The sequence below is a fragment of the Notolepis coatsorum genome (genome assembly GCF_963971535.1).
Source record: "Notolepis coatsorum genome assembly, contig: SCAFFOLD_476, whole genome shotgun sequence".
NCBI lineage: Eukaryota > Metazoa > Chordata > Actinopteri > Aulopiformes > Paralepididae > Notolepis > Notolepis coatsorum.
In genome coordinates this window covers 70001-90412 of record NW_028168938.1, presented here as the reverse complement: position 1 = coordinate 90412, position 20412 = coordinate 70001, and the positions used below count along the sequence as shown (strand labels likewise).

The 20412-nt window shown below is 43.2% G+C and overlaps 1 protein-coding gene across 1 annotated transcript in view; it reads right to left on the bottom strand.

Annotated features, from left to right (window-relative positions):
- LOC311248823 (ferroxidase HEPHL1-like) overlaps positions 1–20412 on the bottom strand; it is a 91163-nt gene that overhangs the window by 19826 nt on the left and 50925 nt on the right. Inside the window, exons 7-12 of the mRNA XM_084339646.1 lie at positions 18756–18895; positions 9437–9568; positions 8415–8620; positions 4030–4177; positions 3643–3855; positions 2674–2890 (exon numbers count right to left, since the gene is read on the bottom strand). Of these exons, the coding sequence (XP_084195772.1) occupies positions 2674–2890; positions 3643–3855; positions 4030–4177; positions 8415–8620; positions 9437–9568; positions 18756–18895 (1056 nt within the window). The remainder of the gene's footprint in view (positions 1–2673; positions 2891–3642; positions 3856–4029; positions 4178–8414; positions 8621–9436; positions 9569–18755; positions 18896–20412) is intronic.

The window sequence follows — 20412 nt, the reverse complement described above, 5'->3', positions numbered from 1 at the left end:
TCTGTCGCGCTCTGCGTCTCTTTGGGCACCGGCAGCGGCACGCTGGGCGTCGGCCCGGTCTCTTGCCATATTCTCTTCTGTCTGGAAGCGTCTCATCTCCAGACGTGTGCGCTGTTCTTCGCTCCGTTGCTGTGCTTGGAGGTGTTCGCGCTCGCTAAGCATCTGCGCTTGGAGTCGGTCGCGTTCGGTAGAGGCTGTCAGGCTGACGAGGAACGCCTGTTGTAGTATCCTCTCCGCTTCGCTGGGGGAAGGCGGTTGTGGAGGTGAGCCGCTCCTGCGTGAGCCGCTCCTGGGGGTACTCGTTGGGGAGTCCTGGAGCTCTAGTTCCTCGGCGCTCTCCTCCTCTTCTTCCGTGCAGAGTTCTCTCTCTGTAGGGTTGTCTTCCTCCCGGGGCTGGTCGGGGACTACTTCTTGAGTAGTGGCGGGGGGTAAAGGCATGTCAATTCCCTCCTGGTCCCCACCGTGAGCTTGGTCAGTTACATTAGGACCTACTAGGGCCTCTGTGGTCGGGGAAACCTGGTCGTTAAGGTCAGACATAATTTTACTTTCTACTTTTACCGCGTTTACCGTTTGTCGAAGGCTAGGTAGTTGACTGACAGTGTAAGCCTCTAAGTACTGAGGTGTCTGTCGTCTGCGCCGCGGGCGTTCTAGGTTAGGAGGATCGTTTCGTGGAGTGTTCATCATAGGCCATTTCGATATTAATAACACTATATTAATATTACACTAGTTACCCTCCGGCTCGAAGGACCAATTGTAACTGAGGGGTACAATTCCCTGACTGTATTGTTAGATATGATATTTAATACCACTACCTCATGTACTTTAACTTCTGGCCACCCAGTACAAGATATAAGTATGATGAACACTTTCCCACCTGATGAAACGAATCCACACAAATGTACCAAATCGAAGGTTTAATACAGCAAAGGGTGTATACAACGATCACTTAATTACATTTATGATTTGAAATATGAAATATGCACTTTTATGGCAAATGAGTATTCGTAGGTAAATCAACATTGAATGTCCAATCTCTGGTTACGCAGGGAGTAAGTATACAACCTGGAATATTTAGGAAACGATAGCGATGGTACTTAAATGATTATAGCTGGATACACTAAGGGGGGGGGGGGGGGTCCCGCTGGTTGTAAGACAGTAGGAGGGGGGGTTAGAGAAGCCGCTGGCGGTATCCCATCTGGCCGACGGTGTCTTGGGAGAATCCAAAGTCTTGGACACGGTGCCCACAGAACCTCGGACCGCAGACGAATACAGCTGGACCCTCTGTGGACGGTAGCTGCCGGTCCACAATGGAGAGACGTGAGGCGACCTCACTAGTGTCGAGCGCCGTCTCACCTGGAGTCTTCTCCGGGGGGTAGTTCCAACACTCCGCAGTGTTGGCCTTTATCCATGGAATAATCAAAGCACACAAAGCATAATCCAAGCCGTAGAAGGCTCGCCGTCGTCCGGGTAGAGTAATCCAATATACAGGTCCAGTCGCTCTTGGCCCGGAGCTCCTCGGATGCAATCACCACTAGGGGTCTGACCAGCCTGGTTAAGCGTCCAGATAACGTCAGGAACGATGGGGGTACTGATAACTTTAGAACTCTAACCGAACGATGCACCATACATAAATAGACTATTATTAGCTTAATAGAATACGTCCAACTCGACGCTATAGTGCCAAACTATGACTATTCAACTATTAATCTACACGATATCTCAATGCCTATTCTGGGGCCAAGTAGGCCTTACTACACCGCACGTGCGTCGTGGAGAGGCTTTGCGTCTGTCACTCTGTTGGAGGGTAAAGAACTGGACTAAAAAGAAAGTTCTACTTTACTTACGCCATATATATATGCGCTATGAACAAATAGTACCATTCGTATTTCGGCCGACATATTCCTGCGCGGAACCGGGGCTTGCCACGACATGTTAGGCGGCACGATTGAACTTGGACCTAGGGGCATGGCAACCTGGCGCCAGGTTCTCGTCCAATGGTAGAATGAAACTATTATGGGCTGTTTAGTAGACTAAAGGGATATTCAATGCATATTGTACAAGGAATATACAGGGGATATCAAACGATATACAAATACAATTAAATATATATATATAAATAAATATACATATTCGGTTTAATCTGATCCTTCACAACACCATATGTTTTCAGACAAAGTATTGTATACAGTATGTTAATATAGCAGGGTTCGGATCAATTAACTTTAGATCAATTCAAAATGTAAACTGTAATTGCTGTTTAATTGCTGATGACGGAACATTCATTCTCATTTACTTGTCAACAGGTTGGATAATAACAACCTTTTTCAGTATTTGAATTGAAAGCCGTTTCTGGAATTCACTGAATTGAAAATTGATTGATCCCAACCCTGCAATATAGTAATTCATTATATACTGCAAGGAGAGGTGAGGTGAGAGATGTCACGCACGCACGCACGCACGCACGCACGCACACACACACACACACACACACACACACACACACACACACACACACACACACACACACACACACACACACACACACACACACACACACACACACACACACACACACACACACACACACACACACACACACACACACACACACACACACACACACACACACACACACACACACACACACACACACACACACACACACACACGTACCTGTCTCCCGGCATGGCTTGGTGTTTCTCCAGTTCCCATGTCCTGTCGGGTGAGTAGTCCCATTCCACCTCCTCAGCGCTGATGAAGTAGCGCACCACCTTGGACGGCTCTGTGTCTGCGTGTGTGACGCTGCGGCCCGGGCAGGCCTTCACCTCATACTGATGTCTCATTCCACCGGAGAAGTGGTCCGTCACGCGACAGCTCACTTCATACACGCCTGGGAGACATTAAAGGCCCAATCGGTGATCCAAACGGAAACAAGTGTGTATCCCCAAGCAAAGTTGATTGACTAAGCTTTTGGACTAGCACTAGACAAAGCTAGACTATTCAACAATGTATGTGAATATACCCATATTGTAAAAAGAAAAGGCATACAGTATGTGTGCGTGTGTGCGTGTGTGTGTGTGTGTTTGTGTAGAGAGTAATGTAACTGACCAGTAGTGAGTGGTAATGTACAGTAACTGACCAGTAGTGAGTGGTAATGTACAGTAACTGACCAGCAGTGAGTGGTAATGTACAGTAACTGACCAGCAGTGAGTGGTAATGTACAGTAACTGACCAGTAGTGAGTGGTAATGTACAGTAACTGACCAGTAGTGAGTGGTAATGTACAGTAACTGACCAGTAGTGAGTGGTAATGTACAGTAACTGACCAGTAGTGAGTGGTAATGTACAGTAACTGACCAGTAGTGAGTGGTAATGTACAGTAACTGACCAGTAACTGACCAGTAGTGAGTGGTAATGTACAGTAACTGACCAGTAGTGAGTGGTAATGTACAGTAACTGACCAGTAGTGAGTGGTAATGTACAGTAACTGACCAGTAGTGAGTGGTAATGTACAGTAACTGACCAGCAGTGAGTGGGTACAGTAACTGACCAGTAGTGAGTGGTAATGTACAGTAACTGACCAGTAGTGAGTGGTAATGTACAGTAACTGACCAGCAGTGAGTGGTAATGTACAGTAACTGACCAGCAGTGAGTGGCTGCATGACAACAGCAGCCGTGGTGTGTGGGAACAGGCTGAGTGTGTCCCGGGTGGTCTTGTGTCTCTGGAAGGTGTTCCCCTCAAAGTAAACCCCATGGATGTCGGCCTCTGTCCCCAGCCCAAATGTGTACCACACAACGGTGTCCCCGGAACACATCTCCAGGCCACGAAGGTTCCCGTACATGAGACCATTCACCGCTGATGAGGAGACAACGAAAAAAGGAAAATTGTACAACTTAACCCTTTCAGGTGTTTTTTGTTTGGCATTTACTTTCAGAACTCGTGACACAAAGTAATGATGCACACTCCAACAACAACAACAACAACAACAACAACAACAACAACAACAACAACACAAACACACATGGTTACCATGCATCTTATTGCTTTCTTTAAAGTCTTTGTTGTTTGGGTCGGTCTCATTGCTGCCGAATTCCTCAATATTGGTCTCCAGATACCAGCTCTCATTCTCGTCCAGGACAGAGAACATCAGGAACAGCTCCTTGTCCACATTCTGCTGCTAAATAACAAAACATGTTAAATGGTAAATGGCTGCATTTATATAACGCTTTTATCCAATGCGCTTTACAATTTGTTCCTCACATTTGTACCCATTCACACACCGACGGCGGAGCAGGTGCCGACCTGCTCATCGGGAACAATTACGGGTGTCTTGCTCAAGGACACTTCAACACACCGCCCGGGGGAGCGGGAATAGAACCGGGAACCTCCGGATTACCAGACGACTGCTCTACCTCCAGAGCCACTTATTTAACACGCTAAAGGTTTCAGCTACACTCAGGGGCGTCATTTTGGTATGGCAAATAAAAATGTATTACAATTCTTTATGTTGATTTAGAATTCGAATGTCAACATTATGAACGAAGCTTCGAACTATTCGGTACAGCCCTAGCATGTTTTGATATTGTCAATTGTCAATTATCTCTCTTTTACTAGGTGACTTTTACTGTGACTAACAGAAATATGCCCAAAGGAAAATGGACATAGGGAAGTTTTTTAATCAAAGGGCAGCAGAGACAAGTGATACAGGGACACAGGTAAGGTCTTACACTGGCTTAGTGATTATAACAGTGCAGTTCAGCATTCAGTAACCCATACTTTTTGTGAACGTGTTTTTGATACTACATTCTGTTGAACACACACCTCAAAACCGTACCTAAGGAAAATTGGCTCAATTGCAAGAAAAGTAATAGACAGTTATGATATTACATTCTGCATATATATAATATATAATATTGTGGTTCCCTGCTTTAGTCTGTTGACACATTTCTATACTAAAAATGCTTGTGTAGTCCTGTGTCATACCTAAATGTCATATAACTGAATTGTATAGAAACAACTCACCAAAAGTGACTATTGCACAACTGATTTGACAAAAAAAATCCACCAAGGAGGGGAAACCCACCCTTCACCCCCCCCTCCTCGCCATACCTTGCCTTTTACTGAACTGCACTGTTAAAACACCAACATTTTAGCTACACTGTTAAAACAGCAGCATTTCAATTATACTGTTAAAACACCAACATTTTAGCTACACTGTTAAAACAGCAGCATTTCAGTTACACTGTTAAACCACCAACATTTTAGCTACACTGTTAAAACAGCAGCATTTCAGTTACACTGTTAAAACACCAACATTTTAGCTACACTGTTAAAACACCAGCATTTCAGTTACACTGTTAAAACACCAACATTTTAGCTACACTGTTAAAACACCAGCATTTCAGTTACACTGCTCGCATATGCCCCCCACTGGCCGGTTGTAGGGAGGATAGAAGCATTGCATCACATGTCCCCTCCGATACACGTGGAGGCAGCCTGTCACATCTTTTCACCAGCCAGCGCGGACTCTCATTTGGCGAGGTGTAACGTCTAGGACGCTCACACTGCCCCCGCTATTTTCCTGACTTTGCTGTGCAGGCGCCCCAACCGACCTGTAGGAGTCACTGTCCACAACGTCCAGACTACCACCCTTCGACTTCCCACCCGCTAACTCTGCCAATTGAGTTAGTATGACGGCCGGCCCAAGCCGGAGGCAACGCCGACAGCCGGATTCGAACCCGGTGTCTCTTGCGTTGGTGATGAGTACAATGTCCGCTGTGCCACCCAGCCGCCTGGATATATATAAAGAAACAGTGCTAGGAGGGAACGAAGCCCAAAGGGCTTGTACAAAGTTCCACTCCCATCCCATCAATGTCCATAATTATATGAACGAAATACATGTAAACATGGTCTAGAAAATAAACTCAAAACAAGATCAGAGACATAAGGCAAACACTATAGCGAAAAAATGGAAGATAGACACGGATAGATGTCATATTCAAAACAGAGCAACAAGAGCCAATAACAAGAAGGCAAAGGGGAGGAGAATAACATATGAAAAGTATATTATTAAGAAAAGGAACAAAATAAGCAGCCATATATGCAACACTGATGCACAGGAGTAACTTAATATGTTGATGATGTATGATGAAATTAAATGAGATTTTAATTGTTTTTAAAATATAGATAAGGAGGTTGTTGACCTCAATGATGAACTTAGAGTGTTCCAGAGTTTAGGACCTCTAAAGCTAATGTTGTATTGATGACTAGATGTCAAACAGAAAGGTAAGTGGAGTTTATTACTATGGTTTGTTGGATATGAGTGAATTTCTGATGAAAAATTAAGAAACTATGGAAGGTATCAGGAATATATTGCCTATTGTTTATGAATTTGTATATGAATGAGCATGTTTGAAAAGTATTTAGTTTGTCAATTGTTAGTAGGGAATATTTGCAGAACAGATGTGCAGATGGTTCGTATCTGGTAGAGTGAGAAATCATCCTGAGGAACCGCTTCTGGATTATGACTCATTTGTTTAGATAAGATGGATACTTTTGCAGGCTCAGCCCAGTCTATATTGCAGTTAAGGTAAGGAAATAAAAAGCTATAATACAAGATGGGCAGAGGGGTGTATCATTGGGCAGACCTTTCTCAATATTCCAAGCATCAACAGACTTTTTGCAGACATTATCAATGTGGTTATGCCAATTCAACCCTTCATCTATAGTAACTCCTAAAAATGTTGTGCATGGCACTTGGAGAATTTAATTTCCATTAATTCATATTTTAGATTCTTCTTTAGGGTAGTACTTATTTTTCTTGCAGACAACCATGAAGTAATTTTTTTTGACATTTAGAGTAAGCTTGTTACGTTGAAACCAATTAGAGACTATTTCTAGTTCCTCATTCACGCATTCAATCAGGGACTTGAAATCATGATGAGTAGCTATAATATTGGTGTCATCCGCGAATAATAATGGAAATAGAGTATTACAAGACATAGCCAAATCATTAATGTAAATAAAAAATAATATAGCTCCCAGAATAGAACCCTGTGGAACCCCGAAGAGGATCCTTGATTTAATAGATGAGCATCCATTGGAAAACACAAACTGCTCGCTGTTGTCTAAATAGTTTGTAAACCACTTGAGGGCAATATCCTGAACACCATATCTATTAAGTTTAGAGATGAGAATGTTGTGAAGTTTAGAATATTTGATCATGTCTATTTTATTCTATTATTATTTGTATTATTTTGCACAATCAAGGCGGGCATGGCCACCTTCATTTCACTATATGTTTCGTGTATGTAGTATGTGACAAATAAAACTGTGCATACCTACTAAATAACTTTATTAGGGCTAGGTGATAAGGAGGACATTAATATCACAAGTTCACAATTATCACGCCCAGCATTTTGAAGCAGTAATCCATGCATTTGTGACTACCAGGCTGGATTACTGCAATGCACTTTATATAGGGGTGAGTGGATCCTCAGTGGCTCGCCTTCAGATGGTGCAGAACGCCGCTGCCCGTCTTTTAACTGGCACTCGTAAATACGACCACATCTCACCGATTTTATTTTCACTCCACTGGCTCCCAGTGCACTTTAGGATTCATTTTAAAATTCTTTTATTTGCTTTTAAAGCCCTTCATGACCTTGCTCCACCCTACCTCTCTGAGCTGTTGCAGGTCTATACACCTTCTCGCTCTCTCAGGTCAGCTGACCAGCTGCTCCTAGTAGTGCCTACAACTAGGCGTAAGCTCAGGGGGGACCGTGCTTTCTCCGTTGCCGCCCCCAAAATGTGGAATGAGCTGCCACTGCAGATTAGGCAGGCCTCATCACTGCCCCGTTTTAAAGGCCTCCTTAAGACCCACCTCTTCTCTCTGGCTTTCGACACCATGTAGCTTGTTGATTTTATGATCTTATTGTCTTACTGTGTTGTTGTTGTATCGTTTTGTTACTGTTTCCCTTGCTTTTAAATATATATATATATTTTTTTTAAGTACTCTGATCTATTTAAACTTGTATTGCTGCCTATATTTACCTAATGTTTTTTATCTCTGTTTTGGTACTCTTGTTTTTTTTTTGTGCTGCTAATAGTTTTTAATATGCTCCCCCTGTACAGCACTTTGTGCCCCTGTGGCTGTTAAAGCGCTTTATAAATAAAGTTGGATTGGATTGGATTGGATCATGAGGATTTATTTTCCCAATAGGTTTATATTATGATATCCGCTTAACTTTGACGAATTGATGTTCATCACACTGAACTGCATGGTAATATAAAGGGTGATATCAAACCAAACCCACTCTCTAGTTTTCCTATAATAATGCTATGCCTGACAGAGACAGAGGAGAGAGCCAGAGACAGTCGGAAAAGGAGAGTATAAACATAAAAGAGCAGTTCAACACCTGGGTTCCATTCTTCCTCAGTGTGCCTCTCTTGCACACCAGCAGGGGGCCCACTAGTCCAGAGTTGGTGTCACGCACAGGCTCGCTGGCAGAGTAGTATAGGTAGGGGATACAGGCAGGATCAGAGGGGGAGGGACCTTCTAACACCTGCCACTCATAGACGAAGGTCTCACCTTTCCGCACCTGGGAGCCCGGGTTGTCAACTCCTATCACACATATAGTACTATAGTCAGTAAACTCCTATCACACATAGGGGTGAATTCACAAAGGGATTGCGCTGCTTTTTCTGACGCTATGCCTATGCAATTTTATTTTTTATAAAAACCTTGCTATTCACAAAGCACTCGCAAAGGGTGAACTACCGTGCTAACTGCATTGCCATAATCATTGCATCTCTGTGCGTCTGTGCTATTTGCGGGTATTTAAATGAGGTAATATGGGCGGAAAATGTGCCCCTTTCTATGCAATTTAGCCCTGTTGCAAAAACACTCCAATTCACAAAGATTGGCGCTAATTGCCACACACAGTTAAAGTGAAGTTAGAGTTCTAGAGTTTCTATTATAGAAACAAAGAGCTATTGATTCGTCAGGACTTCCGTTTCGCGATCAGATCATTTGCACAACAATATCTTTAGTGAATAAGTCCTTAAGACGGAGCACATAGCAGTTAAGGGTGCTATTAGCGGCCGCAATCCATTCTTTGTGAATTCGCCCCATAGAGAGTACTATAGTCAGTAAACTCCTATCACACATATAGTACTATAGTCAGTAAAGCTGCTACTTCTGCCATCATCATCATCATCATCATCATCATCATCATCATCATCATCATCATCATCATCCTCATCATCATCAGCAGCAGCATCATCATCATAATGATAAGAATTCACTTTATTTATAGAGCACTAACTCACTCACTCACCCACTTAGTCACTCAGTCACTCAGTCACTCAGTCACTCGCAAACCAAACTAACAGACTGACTAAATCAATACAAAGGGCATGTGAATGTGTTCTCTCTCACCGTCCTCGTAGGCGGCTCCCTGGTTGTGTTTGTTGTAGTGCAGGCCGTGAGGTTGTATGCTGTGGTTCCCATCAGCCTTGTTCCTGAACGTCACCCTCAGAGTGTCTCCTTCCTCCACCCTCAGGACAGGACCTATAGAGTAGACACTTCTATTATATATCATAATTACAATTATGTCCCAGTAGTGTAATATCCAAACCGCAGGCGGCTGCAATATTTGTTAAAGCCAGGCGAAATATGCGTCAAAATACCATTTTAAATGAAGTACTGTGGTGCCACTGAGACTACAAATCCGGGTTGGGGGAAATAAAGTCAAATAAGTCATAAGTCAAAATCATAATGTCTTGTATTGAATACATAAAGTGTAAGAGTCTGAAACTAGAAGCTATCTGTTTGGCTGTGGTACACCTACCATCCACCACCTTTTCCACACAAGAGGCAAGAGCAATGTTGGTTCAAGTATTTGCAACTAGTTATTGTAGAGGTACTTTCTTCTTCTCAAAAGTACCCGGTGCAGCTTTAAAAAAACATCTTTTGGTACAGATGCCTGCAAAAAATAATAACACCATTATAATTTCAATTGGCTTCACAATGAAAATGAGAACAACGACGCAGACATGATCATTCCTCCTAATATTGTGAATCACATCGCAATATCAGTTCAAATAATCAACAATTTAGATATTTTTTCTTGAACTGAGGTAATGTCCTAATGTCCTAATAAACTAACCTACACTGTAACACGCAACACTTTGATGAACATTGTTACTCAGCTGATAGAGTTATACCCTTCTTGCTGTCTTGTCGCACAGAACTTGTAAGTCGCTTTGGATAAAAGCGTCAGCTAAATGACTAAATGTAAATGTAAATGTAAATGTAATGGACCGGACACATTCCTACTGAGAAACTGGATTTGTGAGATGTCATTTGAGATGTCTGTGAGAAAGAGAGATGGAGCAAGATAATCTGATATGATGGAATGTGAACAATTGTGTTTCCTGGTGAACAACTCAAAGACAACCAACTCATTGTTTCTCGTACTGGAAAAGGCTGAGCGTGCATGCCAAGGATTCTCTGACAAGCAGTGTTTATGAACAAATGGTGAATGGTCTGCATTTACATAGCGCTTTGTTCTGGCTTTACAACTTGTGCCTCACATTCACCCACCCACAGGCCCGGACTGGCCATCGGGAGCACCGGGAGTCTTCCCGGTGGCCTGGCCTGTGCTGATAAAAAAATGTATGAATAAAAAATTATATAATTTTAATACATTTTTTTATTTTATTATATAATTATATAATAATTTTTTATATATATTTTCTTTTGCAGTCAGGCCACATAACTTAGAAGCAGACCAGGTCAGTGTTTCTAGTTGCGGCGACGCGATAGTTAGATAACCTAAGTGGGGAACAACCAGGAGATCACTGTGACAATCAATCAATTAATCAATCTAATTTAATTGTATAGCACATTTAGACATGACACTTGTCAACCAAGTGTCACAGTAAGTCACATACTGTAGCAAAAAAAATCTAAAAAAGTGCTCCTAAAGTATAAAAAACAGACAGAGAGTACAAAGAGGAAACAGACAGAGAGTTGTTTGTGTTTTTTCACACACACTGGCATTTAAAGGGTTAAAATTCGAAAATGTATTGAATATGTGGTGGTTATGATCAGGGCTGAAGTTGAATAAAAGATGTATGAAAGAAAAAGCATATCATATTTGTATGGCATTTTTGAAGAGGACAATTTAGTTCCCTAATGGTAAGAGTGAGTATTTCTTTCAATTTGACATTACAAAAAACAGAAAATCCATCGAAATCAGTGTTGTTGCTAATCATCGACATTATGCTAGCCTGTAATAATCCCCCCCATAATAATCCACTTAGCATTTGATATATTGAACATATTTACATTTGTGTGTGTGTGTTTTTTTTTTTTTTTTTTTTTTTACAATAATTTGTGATGCCATCACAAACACTGGCATTTAACACATTCCCTGCCATGACTTATATCCATCAATATAGCCAGTCTGCCACCACTCTAAGCCTATGGAGATGTTCACCTTCTTTGCAGGGCTATAACTTTTAAAATTGTATTGCTAAATTGACATTACTATGGTAACAGTAAGAAGCATTTTGTATAAAAGTATTCTGTACTTCTGTATGACAACTATTAAAGAAACTTGAAACTTGAACCCATTCAACATCGATTATCTATCGTTCAGGATGTAGGAACGTTATACTTTTTCATTCATATATTCATACAAAAATACCTTCTAGAATATAAGTATGTTTTTATCGTTTTCTGCAGTAATTCCTAGAACGTGAGCTATAGGCCTAAACGCATATATAGATTATCGATTGCCGTCTATTCCCTAGACACGCTATATTAAAAAATTCAACTGTACATGATCGTATACGTTATGCGTCATCATGCGCGGATGAAAGGGGGGGGGGGTCATTTATAATTCCGTGATCGTCAGTAAATGCTTTATGTAGTATGGGTGATATATTGATCAGATCGGTTTGCGGTGAAATGAATAGACAATTGGGCTGAAAATTACGTCAGCGTCCTCTTACCGTTCGCCGACGAGACTGGAGGAAAAATATCCCACTTATTTTTTTTTAGATTTATCTTTTTTTATTGGAAGAATTAGTACATATTTATACATTTCAGTTATCAAAATTATACAACTTCCATTTCCTTCCTCATTCCTATCCCCTAATCCCACCCATCCCACCCAGTGAGGGCGACGACAAACATACATGAAAAAGAAAAAAAGAAAAAAAGAGATATAAATAAAAAATAGACATTTAAATAATTAAACAAAAGTACAGATGTGGCAGACAAAGCTACGCAAAAGAAAAATGAAGTCAAATTAAAATAAAACAAAGATAAAACAGAGATATTTTTATATATACATACCGTAATAATAATATATAATATAAGTGTTACTCTCCATTTTAGTAGCGTAATTTCCAGATGGTAAAACAAATAAAATGGAGAGTAAATTTAACACCCTTAGCAGACCACCACAATGCCATCTCCCTAGCCATGCGTGGGCTAGCAGTGTCATGAAGGTAGATAGGGGGTGGAGGGGGGTCATGGGGTCCCAAGATTGGATGGAGTCATATGGGTTTTGAAATGGGATAGGAAGGGCTGCCATGTTTTGTGGAAGATATCCGTGAAAATATCCCACTTATTTGACGTCGATCTCCTAGATCCATTTCCGGTTTGTATGGCGCAATAAACGCCCAAATCGATCGATTATTGAGTTATGGCAGCGATCCATATGCACACCAGTGTATGTCTGGAGTCCCGCAACATGTGACTGCCGGACGGATTTCCCAGATGCACCGATTGCCACTTCCAGTTGTAACTCGCCCGATCATCCACCAGGCGGCGGTATTGAGGCGTTGCAATATTGTGCAGAGTCCCACTGTATCACCAGAGGCTGGGTGGCTGAATTATGAATGCCATGGCGAAAAAATTAAATATGATCTCAATATCGCTGTACAGCGTGGTTTGGCAGACAACGCATGGCGGGCAATAACGCTGTACAACGTGAACGGCGGTTGATGTGTTAAAGGGTACAATTAAAAAAATGCCTGCACCAGAATGTAGGAAATTAAGTCTTTGTAACAAAAACATTTCCTGGTGGGGGACTCCCAGACCCCCGCTTAAAAAGTGGCCTGACTGGGACTATATTTCGCACTATATTTCCCGGCCTGAATTATTTCCCCAGTCCGGCCCTGCCCACCCTTTCACTGCAAGGCGCCAGCCAGCTGGTCTGGAGTAGTTAGGGATTAAGTGTCTTGTTCAAAGAGCAGTTCGGGATTAAGTGTCTTGCTCAAGGAGCAGTTAGGGGTTCAGTGTCTTGTTCAAAGAGCAGTTAGGGGGTTTATTGCCTTGCTCAAGGACACTTTGACATGACAGTGGGAGGAACCGGGAACCTTCGCGTTACCAGGCAACCGCTCTGCCTCCTTAGCCACTGATGGCTCCGCAGAAAACAGCTGTTCCAGTGCACAACATAAGGCTCGAAATAGCTAAAAAAATTATATACAAATTAAATGATTGTTTTCTTTAGGGAATATCTCAGTTGAGACATCACTGCAGAGGAAAGAGTATTTCCCAGGGGGCCTGTTCAGCTAGAGATCGAGCAAACTGGATAACAGCCTTGTGTCTCTGGGGAATACACAATGTTATGTTTCATTTGGTTTGATCAGTTTTAATCAGACTTATCAATGACAAGAAACGTTTCAAGCTGATCCAATGTTTTATATTGTAAACATTTTAAATATCATATAGTCTAACACACGCAGTCTAACACTTTTATACGTATAACTTCAACACCATAAGTGTTGCGATACAACACCTTTAAATAAATATTAAGTGATTAAAGGGGAACTATTTTACTATTTCTTTCACTATTTGGGCACTTTTACACAATTACTGTGAGTCTATGGAACACCTCTGTAATATATATTTTTTTTTAATTCATTGTTTTGTATTTCTAATCAAGTCCTCAAAAACAGCATTTTTCTACCTCAAGATCTCGAGCCGTTTTGAGCCTGGGCTCCAGGTCCAGGTCCAGCCACTGTGTGCAGCTCATCTTGTATCTCAACATTAACATGCAGCGGTGTCTTTCTGACATCACAAATCATCACATTTTCAAATGACTCAGTTCAGTGAGGGTGAATATTGTGAGAGGAGAATTGGAAGAATGCGCCAATATGAGAATTTTGAGACATAGATCATATTAATATAAGTTCACATAGCTAGGAAACAATGCTAAACACTCAAAGAGGCCATTTATAAGATAGTTCCCCTTTAAGTAAATATTGATTTTATAAACACTAGTGTTCAGTATCAACACAGTTGACAAGACAAGACAACACAGTAAACGTAGTGAGAGAAACAGGGTTTATTCAATGTATGTGATGTATAGATTGGGGGGAGATGACCACAGCTAAAACGGTGCCGGGTCAGAGAGATAAAAATGTGCATGGTTTGCCTATGAGTGATAGAACAGTGGTCCAGTAGCCAGCAGAATGTTTAGCAGTCAGCCCAATGTTTTGCATTCCTCGCAGGAACAAACTGATAAGAGTGTACTGTAGGCCCAGGAGGGAGAGAGGTTCATCTTAATGAAAGTTTAATGGTGTAAAGGTTAAAGCAGTTGTCATGACAACACGTCGCATGACAACCAGAAGGCGGGGCCGTCGTTGCGACGACGAACATCTATGAGTCGAACGGTGTTTCCGGGTGTAAGGCAGACTAGAATCTGACTCAGACCAGAATCTGACCAAGAGCGAGTAGGACTGAGATCACACAAGAGACTCTCTCTCCTCTTATCACGGAGGGGGGGGGGGGGGGGGGAGAATGCCACACATCATTAGCTTCGGCTAACACGAGGAGGGTTAGGCTGACGACCAGGCCTGAACACTATTGGACTGAACAGCAAAAGGACGATAATCTGAACACACCGAAAGATCATTAGAATACTCTTCAAGGACAATAACATCTGATAACATCTGATTATGAGGTTCTGTTTATAGCAATAAAACAACGCTTTTCCTCATAAGGTATCTCACGGTGTCGGAGTGTCGAATTCTTACGGAAAGGAGAATTATTATGGTTTATGGATTGCACTAACGGGGGGAGATAAGGATCTTATCTACCAGTATCGGAGACGTCAGGACCATTAAAATGACACAACGCAGAGGAATTGGATGGAGGGCCAAACAGACGAAGACGTGATACTGGCCAGTTTGATCAGAATCTTACAGTTGGTGCCGATGACAGCCGGATTTGCAAGAGATTAAAACAACGGGAACAGTTGGTTGTTGATGACAGCCGGCTTTGCAAGAGATGAGAACAACGGATAAAGACTTTTTCAATAATGGGGCGACAGTGGACAACAGTCATCAATGTGTGGGAGAATCATGATCGAAGCAAGGCCGGCCAGCCCTGGGAGAGAGCGTCGAGTCGAGCGGTCATGAGGCGGACCAGCGCTGTAGGAGAAACAGCGCTCCGGAGAAAGATGTGAGTTCACTGTGCACACATGGTTGTTTTGATCTTTTAAGCCAAATAAAAACGAACGAAGATAGTGCATCCGTAAATAAGTAGCGACAGAGAAGCCAGCTGTAATAATATGAGCAGAGAGCCATGGTGTTTTGAAAATCGAGGGTGTTATCAACAGGATAGAATGAAAAACAAACGGGGCAGGCTGCACGGTTTCTGGTGTTGGGAGTGTAAATGCAGGAGGAGAAAGGGGGGGGGGGGTGCTGAACCAGACTGAAATCTGTTATGGCGGGATTGTTATGACAAGACTGTCGCCTGAGACGGCCCACCTTAAACTGGTCGCTGTGGTCTCAAGACGGCCGGAATTTGTCGTAGCGGGAGGAAAGTCGATCGGGTGTTTACCTTAAACTGTGTATTATGTCCGATAAGCAAGAGTTTAGTCCGGGAGAAGCGTCCCCTGATATGGAGGAAAAACAGCGGTGTTTTTAGGCCTTGGAAGGAAGGGCAGCGTTCGTTTGTTGAGAGAGTAGCCATTTGCACCGAGTCAAAATGGCCGCAGAGCCATGAGGGGTTTAGAATCAGGAAGTGACACGTCAACTAAACCACCATAGAGGAGGAGTAGGTCGCCACCTAGTGGTGGAGGGGGGGGTAGTGCTGGGGAGTTTTCATTACCCATAGGGGTAGGCCTGCCGCGATAAGCAATAAATCGATTAATTGCTGCGATAATTAAAATGAATGCAATGATTTTGACGGGCGCGATTAATTGCTATTTGCGCGTTTGTTTTAATGAGGCGGAACCAGTGCCGCTTGTCAGTCACTGTCCGTGTTGGGAGGCGGGCCGCTGACGTTACTAGAGTACAGCACGGGAGCTCAGTGGGGCAACGCCACAGCTTAACTACATTTCTCAATAGTGTTGCTCCTTTTAACCAAGTAGCATTATTTGTAGTGTAACGTTAGCTATTTTTAGACCCAAGTAGTTACTCGCTACTGCCCGGAGAAACTGGACTGCTTGCTGTCTGATGTCAGTCAGTCCACAATGCGCCACAGAAAACACATGCCTACCTACATCCTTTACAGTTTGCTTTGTAAACATCTCCACTGACTATCACGCCAGAGGTTTGCCTCGTCCCACTCAGGTCTGTACTTCTGGAGGCGTTTTGTCTTTTTAGGACGCGGTGGAGTAGTGTCTGCTGTAGACAATCATTTCAAAGCGACTTCGAAAATAAATCACGCAGCGCACAGACTCTCTGATTGGCACAACGGCACAGAACTCTTCCTAGCAACGTGAAAGCGCTAATTCTCATTGGTCGGTGAGCTGCTGAGCGCACGCCCACCATACCCGAGTTGCCATGTCTGTTTATTTTCCGCAACTTTTGGACACACTTTTGCTTGTTTTTGTAGGTCGGCTGGCTCATTTCTCTCACTAAACTGGCAACCTTAAAATACGGGACAAAGGGCGTCCCGTATCAGTTCAATACGGAACGCGTCTTTTAGTTTCCAATTACGGGACGATTCCGTATTTTAAGGGACGGGTGGCAACCCTACTGCTAAATAAAGATGAAAGATAGAGCTTTGATTCTCATTCCATGCCAACAACATTAGCTAAAGCTAACAAACGAAATACAACGTATAGCATAGCTACAAGTACAACACAGAATAACGTTAATACAATTACATGCATCATTGTTTACAATGAACGGGTGGGGCTAGTCAAAGGACTGGACACGGGGACAAGTTAAACATGAATTAATTTATTATAACACTCCGGTAGTTTCGAGTCGTGCTGCAGTGCTTACGCACCACAGCTATTCTATTATATACTGCTTTGATGCTTCCTCCTCATCGTTGATTGCCTGTAGTAGCTGCATCTAACGTTAGTAGCTAACGTTAAAACTAACCTAAAGTTAGTTGTTCACCAACAATCTCAACATTTGTTATTAGCTCAAAAACAACCGGACGAGACAAGTTGTCGGCTCATATGTTCTGCTTAGGATAATCACAACAATACTTCCGGTCCGGTCGGTGGGCTTCAAAATAAAAGTCTAAAACCGGAAAAGACGGAGCGGTGGGCTTCAAAATAAAAGTTTTGGGAAATAAATTTCTCAAAAAAAATTCTCTAACCGGTCGCAATAATATCGCTTATCGCGATATTTTCGGGGGCAATTAATCGCCCAGCAAAATGTGTTATCGTGGCAGGCCTACATAGGGGAATATTTAGCACAGAGAGTGGATTATTATTATAATAATAATATTAGATATAGAGTTTAAGCATACAATGGATTAAATAAGAATTGCACAGACAGAGGAGGTGCAGTTATTTGAATGGGTTAATTATGGAATAAAGAGGGAAGTCCAGTGGGGCCTTCTCACACCTAATAAATAGGCAGAGTCTTGAGGGGACACGTCACCAGAAAGAACTGGCGCGCGCTGGGGGTCACCCGTGGGACAAACGTAGAGCGCCGAGTGGGTATCGTTTAGCTGCTGGTGTCACGCCGGAAGACAACAAAACAGGGAACAGCCCTGTAGGATTAGATATGGGTGTTGAGAAGGTGGTAGACTAATAGCAAAACAAGGGAAGTCGAATGGACAGACGACTGCCGGTGTTGTGTTTCTGCTTTCAAGGGGGGAATGACACCGACAGCGATGAAAACAACGCTTTTCCTCATAAGGTATCTCACGGTGTCGGAGTGTCGAATTCTTACGGAAAGGAGAATTATTATGGTTTATGGATTGCACTAACGGGGGGAGATAAGGATCTTATCTACCAGTATCGGAGACGTCAGGACCATTAAAATGACACAACGCAGAGGAATTGGATGGAGGGCCAAACAGACGAAGACGTGATACTGGCCAGTTTGATCAGAATCTTACAGTAGATTCTAGCAACACTATAAACAGCACTTATAATAGTGTGAATGTCAAATTGAACAACTCTAATACATGTTTAGTATCAACACATTATGGAAAATGGGTTTTTGCCATGTATGGATTTGGCCATCTGAAAAGTTATGTAGGCGGTAGGCGCTGCGGACAAATGTCCAGTATATGTAGGCTACTCCTTGCTGTTCAGCCAGGGTTGGAAGTCTTAAGTTTAACAAGCTTAAACAAGCTGTTCAGAGTTATTGCCCAGGGTGAACACTAACCAGGAACTGGTTACCTAATGTACTGCCACGTTTGTAAAAGTGTTTTACTATTGGGTGTGGTGTAGCCAGGCAGTCAACAAAAACGGCACAATACAGGAGAAAATAGTGTATATGAGGGCCTAGGAGGGAAGTATGAGAAGGCTGAGACTCACCCAGGATTCCTAGGTGTTGTGTCTCAGGCATCTGAGGTGTTCTGGTGGTGAAGGTGCTGTCTGTGTAGGCCCGGTAGACGACCTTCAGGTACTCTCCACCAATCCTACCACCCGTCGTGCCAAAAAACACCTCTGATGCACTGGGAGAGAGAGAAGAGAGAAGGAGAGAGAGAGAGAGATACAGAGAGAGAGACAGAGAGAGAGATATATAAATATATGTACTATATTATCAGATGTCGTTTTTTTTTTCTTTCTTTCTTTCCTTTATTTTCTATATGCTTTGGCAACACAGATTAAATAAAGCAAGTTGAGAGAAAGAGAGAGATAAGTGAGGAGGAGGAGGATGAAGGGGAAGGATTAAGGCTCAATCACAGTCCAGACGTAAACGGACCTGACTGCATTAGGCGATGCGAGAGCGAACCTCAGCATACGTCCTCATAGGCATGTCCGCACACCATTCAGCGTTTCCGTTCGCATGTACCTAGAGTCTGCATTCATACGGCTCGGCACGCGTGCCCGGGGTCAAAGGGCACGACTGGCAGCTGGACTATGAAAGGCAAGCGGCCGCGGACGTCCGTATAGAGTGAGCCCTGTTTTTCCGGAGCCCTACCCACAGCCGTAAAATCATGTGAATCCCTACCCTCCTTCAAAACTGCTCTCAATGAGGACGGCTGGGTGGTGCAGTGGGCAAGGCGCTCGCCACTAACGCAGGGGATGCTGGTATCAAGCCCAGCTCTCGGCGTTGCTTCCGGCTTGGCCGGCCGTCATACTGACACAATTGGCAGTGTTAGAGGGTGGGAAAGCCGGTGGGTGGGGATTGGACGTTGTGGACAGCGACTCCTACAGGTCGGTTGGGTGACGCCTGTACAGCGGAAACAGGAAATAGCGGGGGCAGCGTGAGCCTCCCACGCGTTACTCCTCGCCACTGAGAGTTCGAGCTGCTGCGGTGAAAAGATGCGACAGGCTGCCTCCTCGTGTACCGGAGGGGACACGTGATGCAAGGCTTCTATCCTCACTACAGCCGACCAGTGGGAGGCATAGTCTAGCAACGTTCAAGACAAGGGAGGGGAGAATTGGAATTACGAAATTGGGATGGGAGAAAAATAGAAAAATAGGGAGAAAAGGTGGATTAAAAAAAAACTGCTCTCAACGAGCACCTAGGGGTGTGGCTGCAATTAAAAAAACTGGCCCCGGTAAATGTCCAAAGACCATGTGGGGAGGGTACGGGCTGCAGGAGGATCCCTGCAGGCAGGAGAAGTGATGCTGAGGCATAACAAAGAGAGGCTTCTGTGGCTCCTGGGGTGATTCAGGGGTGTGGAATGTATTATTACAGTGCAACTGAACAGAGCAAACAACAGGCCAGGTGGAGGAAGGGATTGAAGTGTTTCATGGGAGGGGAAATCAAACACCAAACCAAACAGTTTTACACGAGACACCATCAAACCGACTCCCTGCGGGGGGACGCCTAGCGCGTAGACCGTGACATTAAAAAGCTGCGCTGTGCAGTTTGGAGAGGGAAATTAGTTGACATTATTGCGGGAGCCTGCAATTAGTTTACAAAACATTATAACACTATACATGTAATTCTTAGAATTATCTCATAATATTATGTCATCATGAATCAAAACAAGGTCATTTTGAGGCACGGTGAACCAAA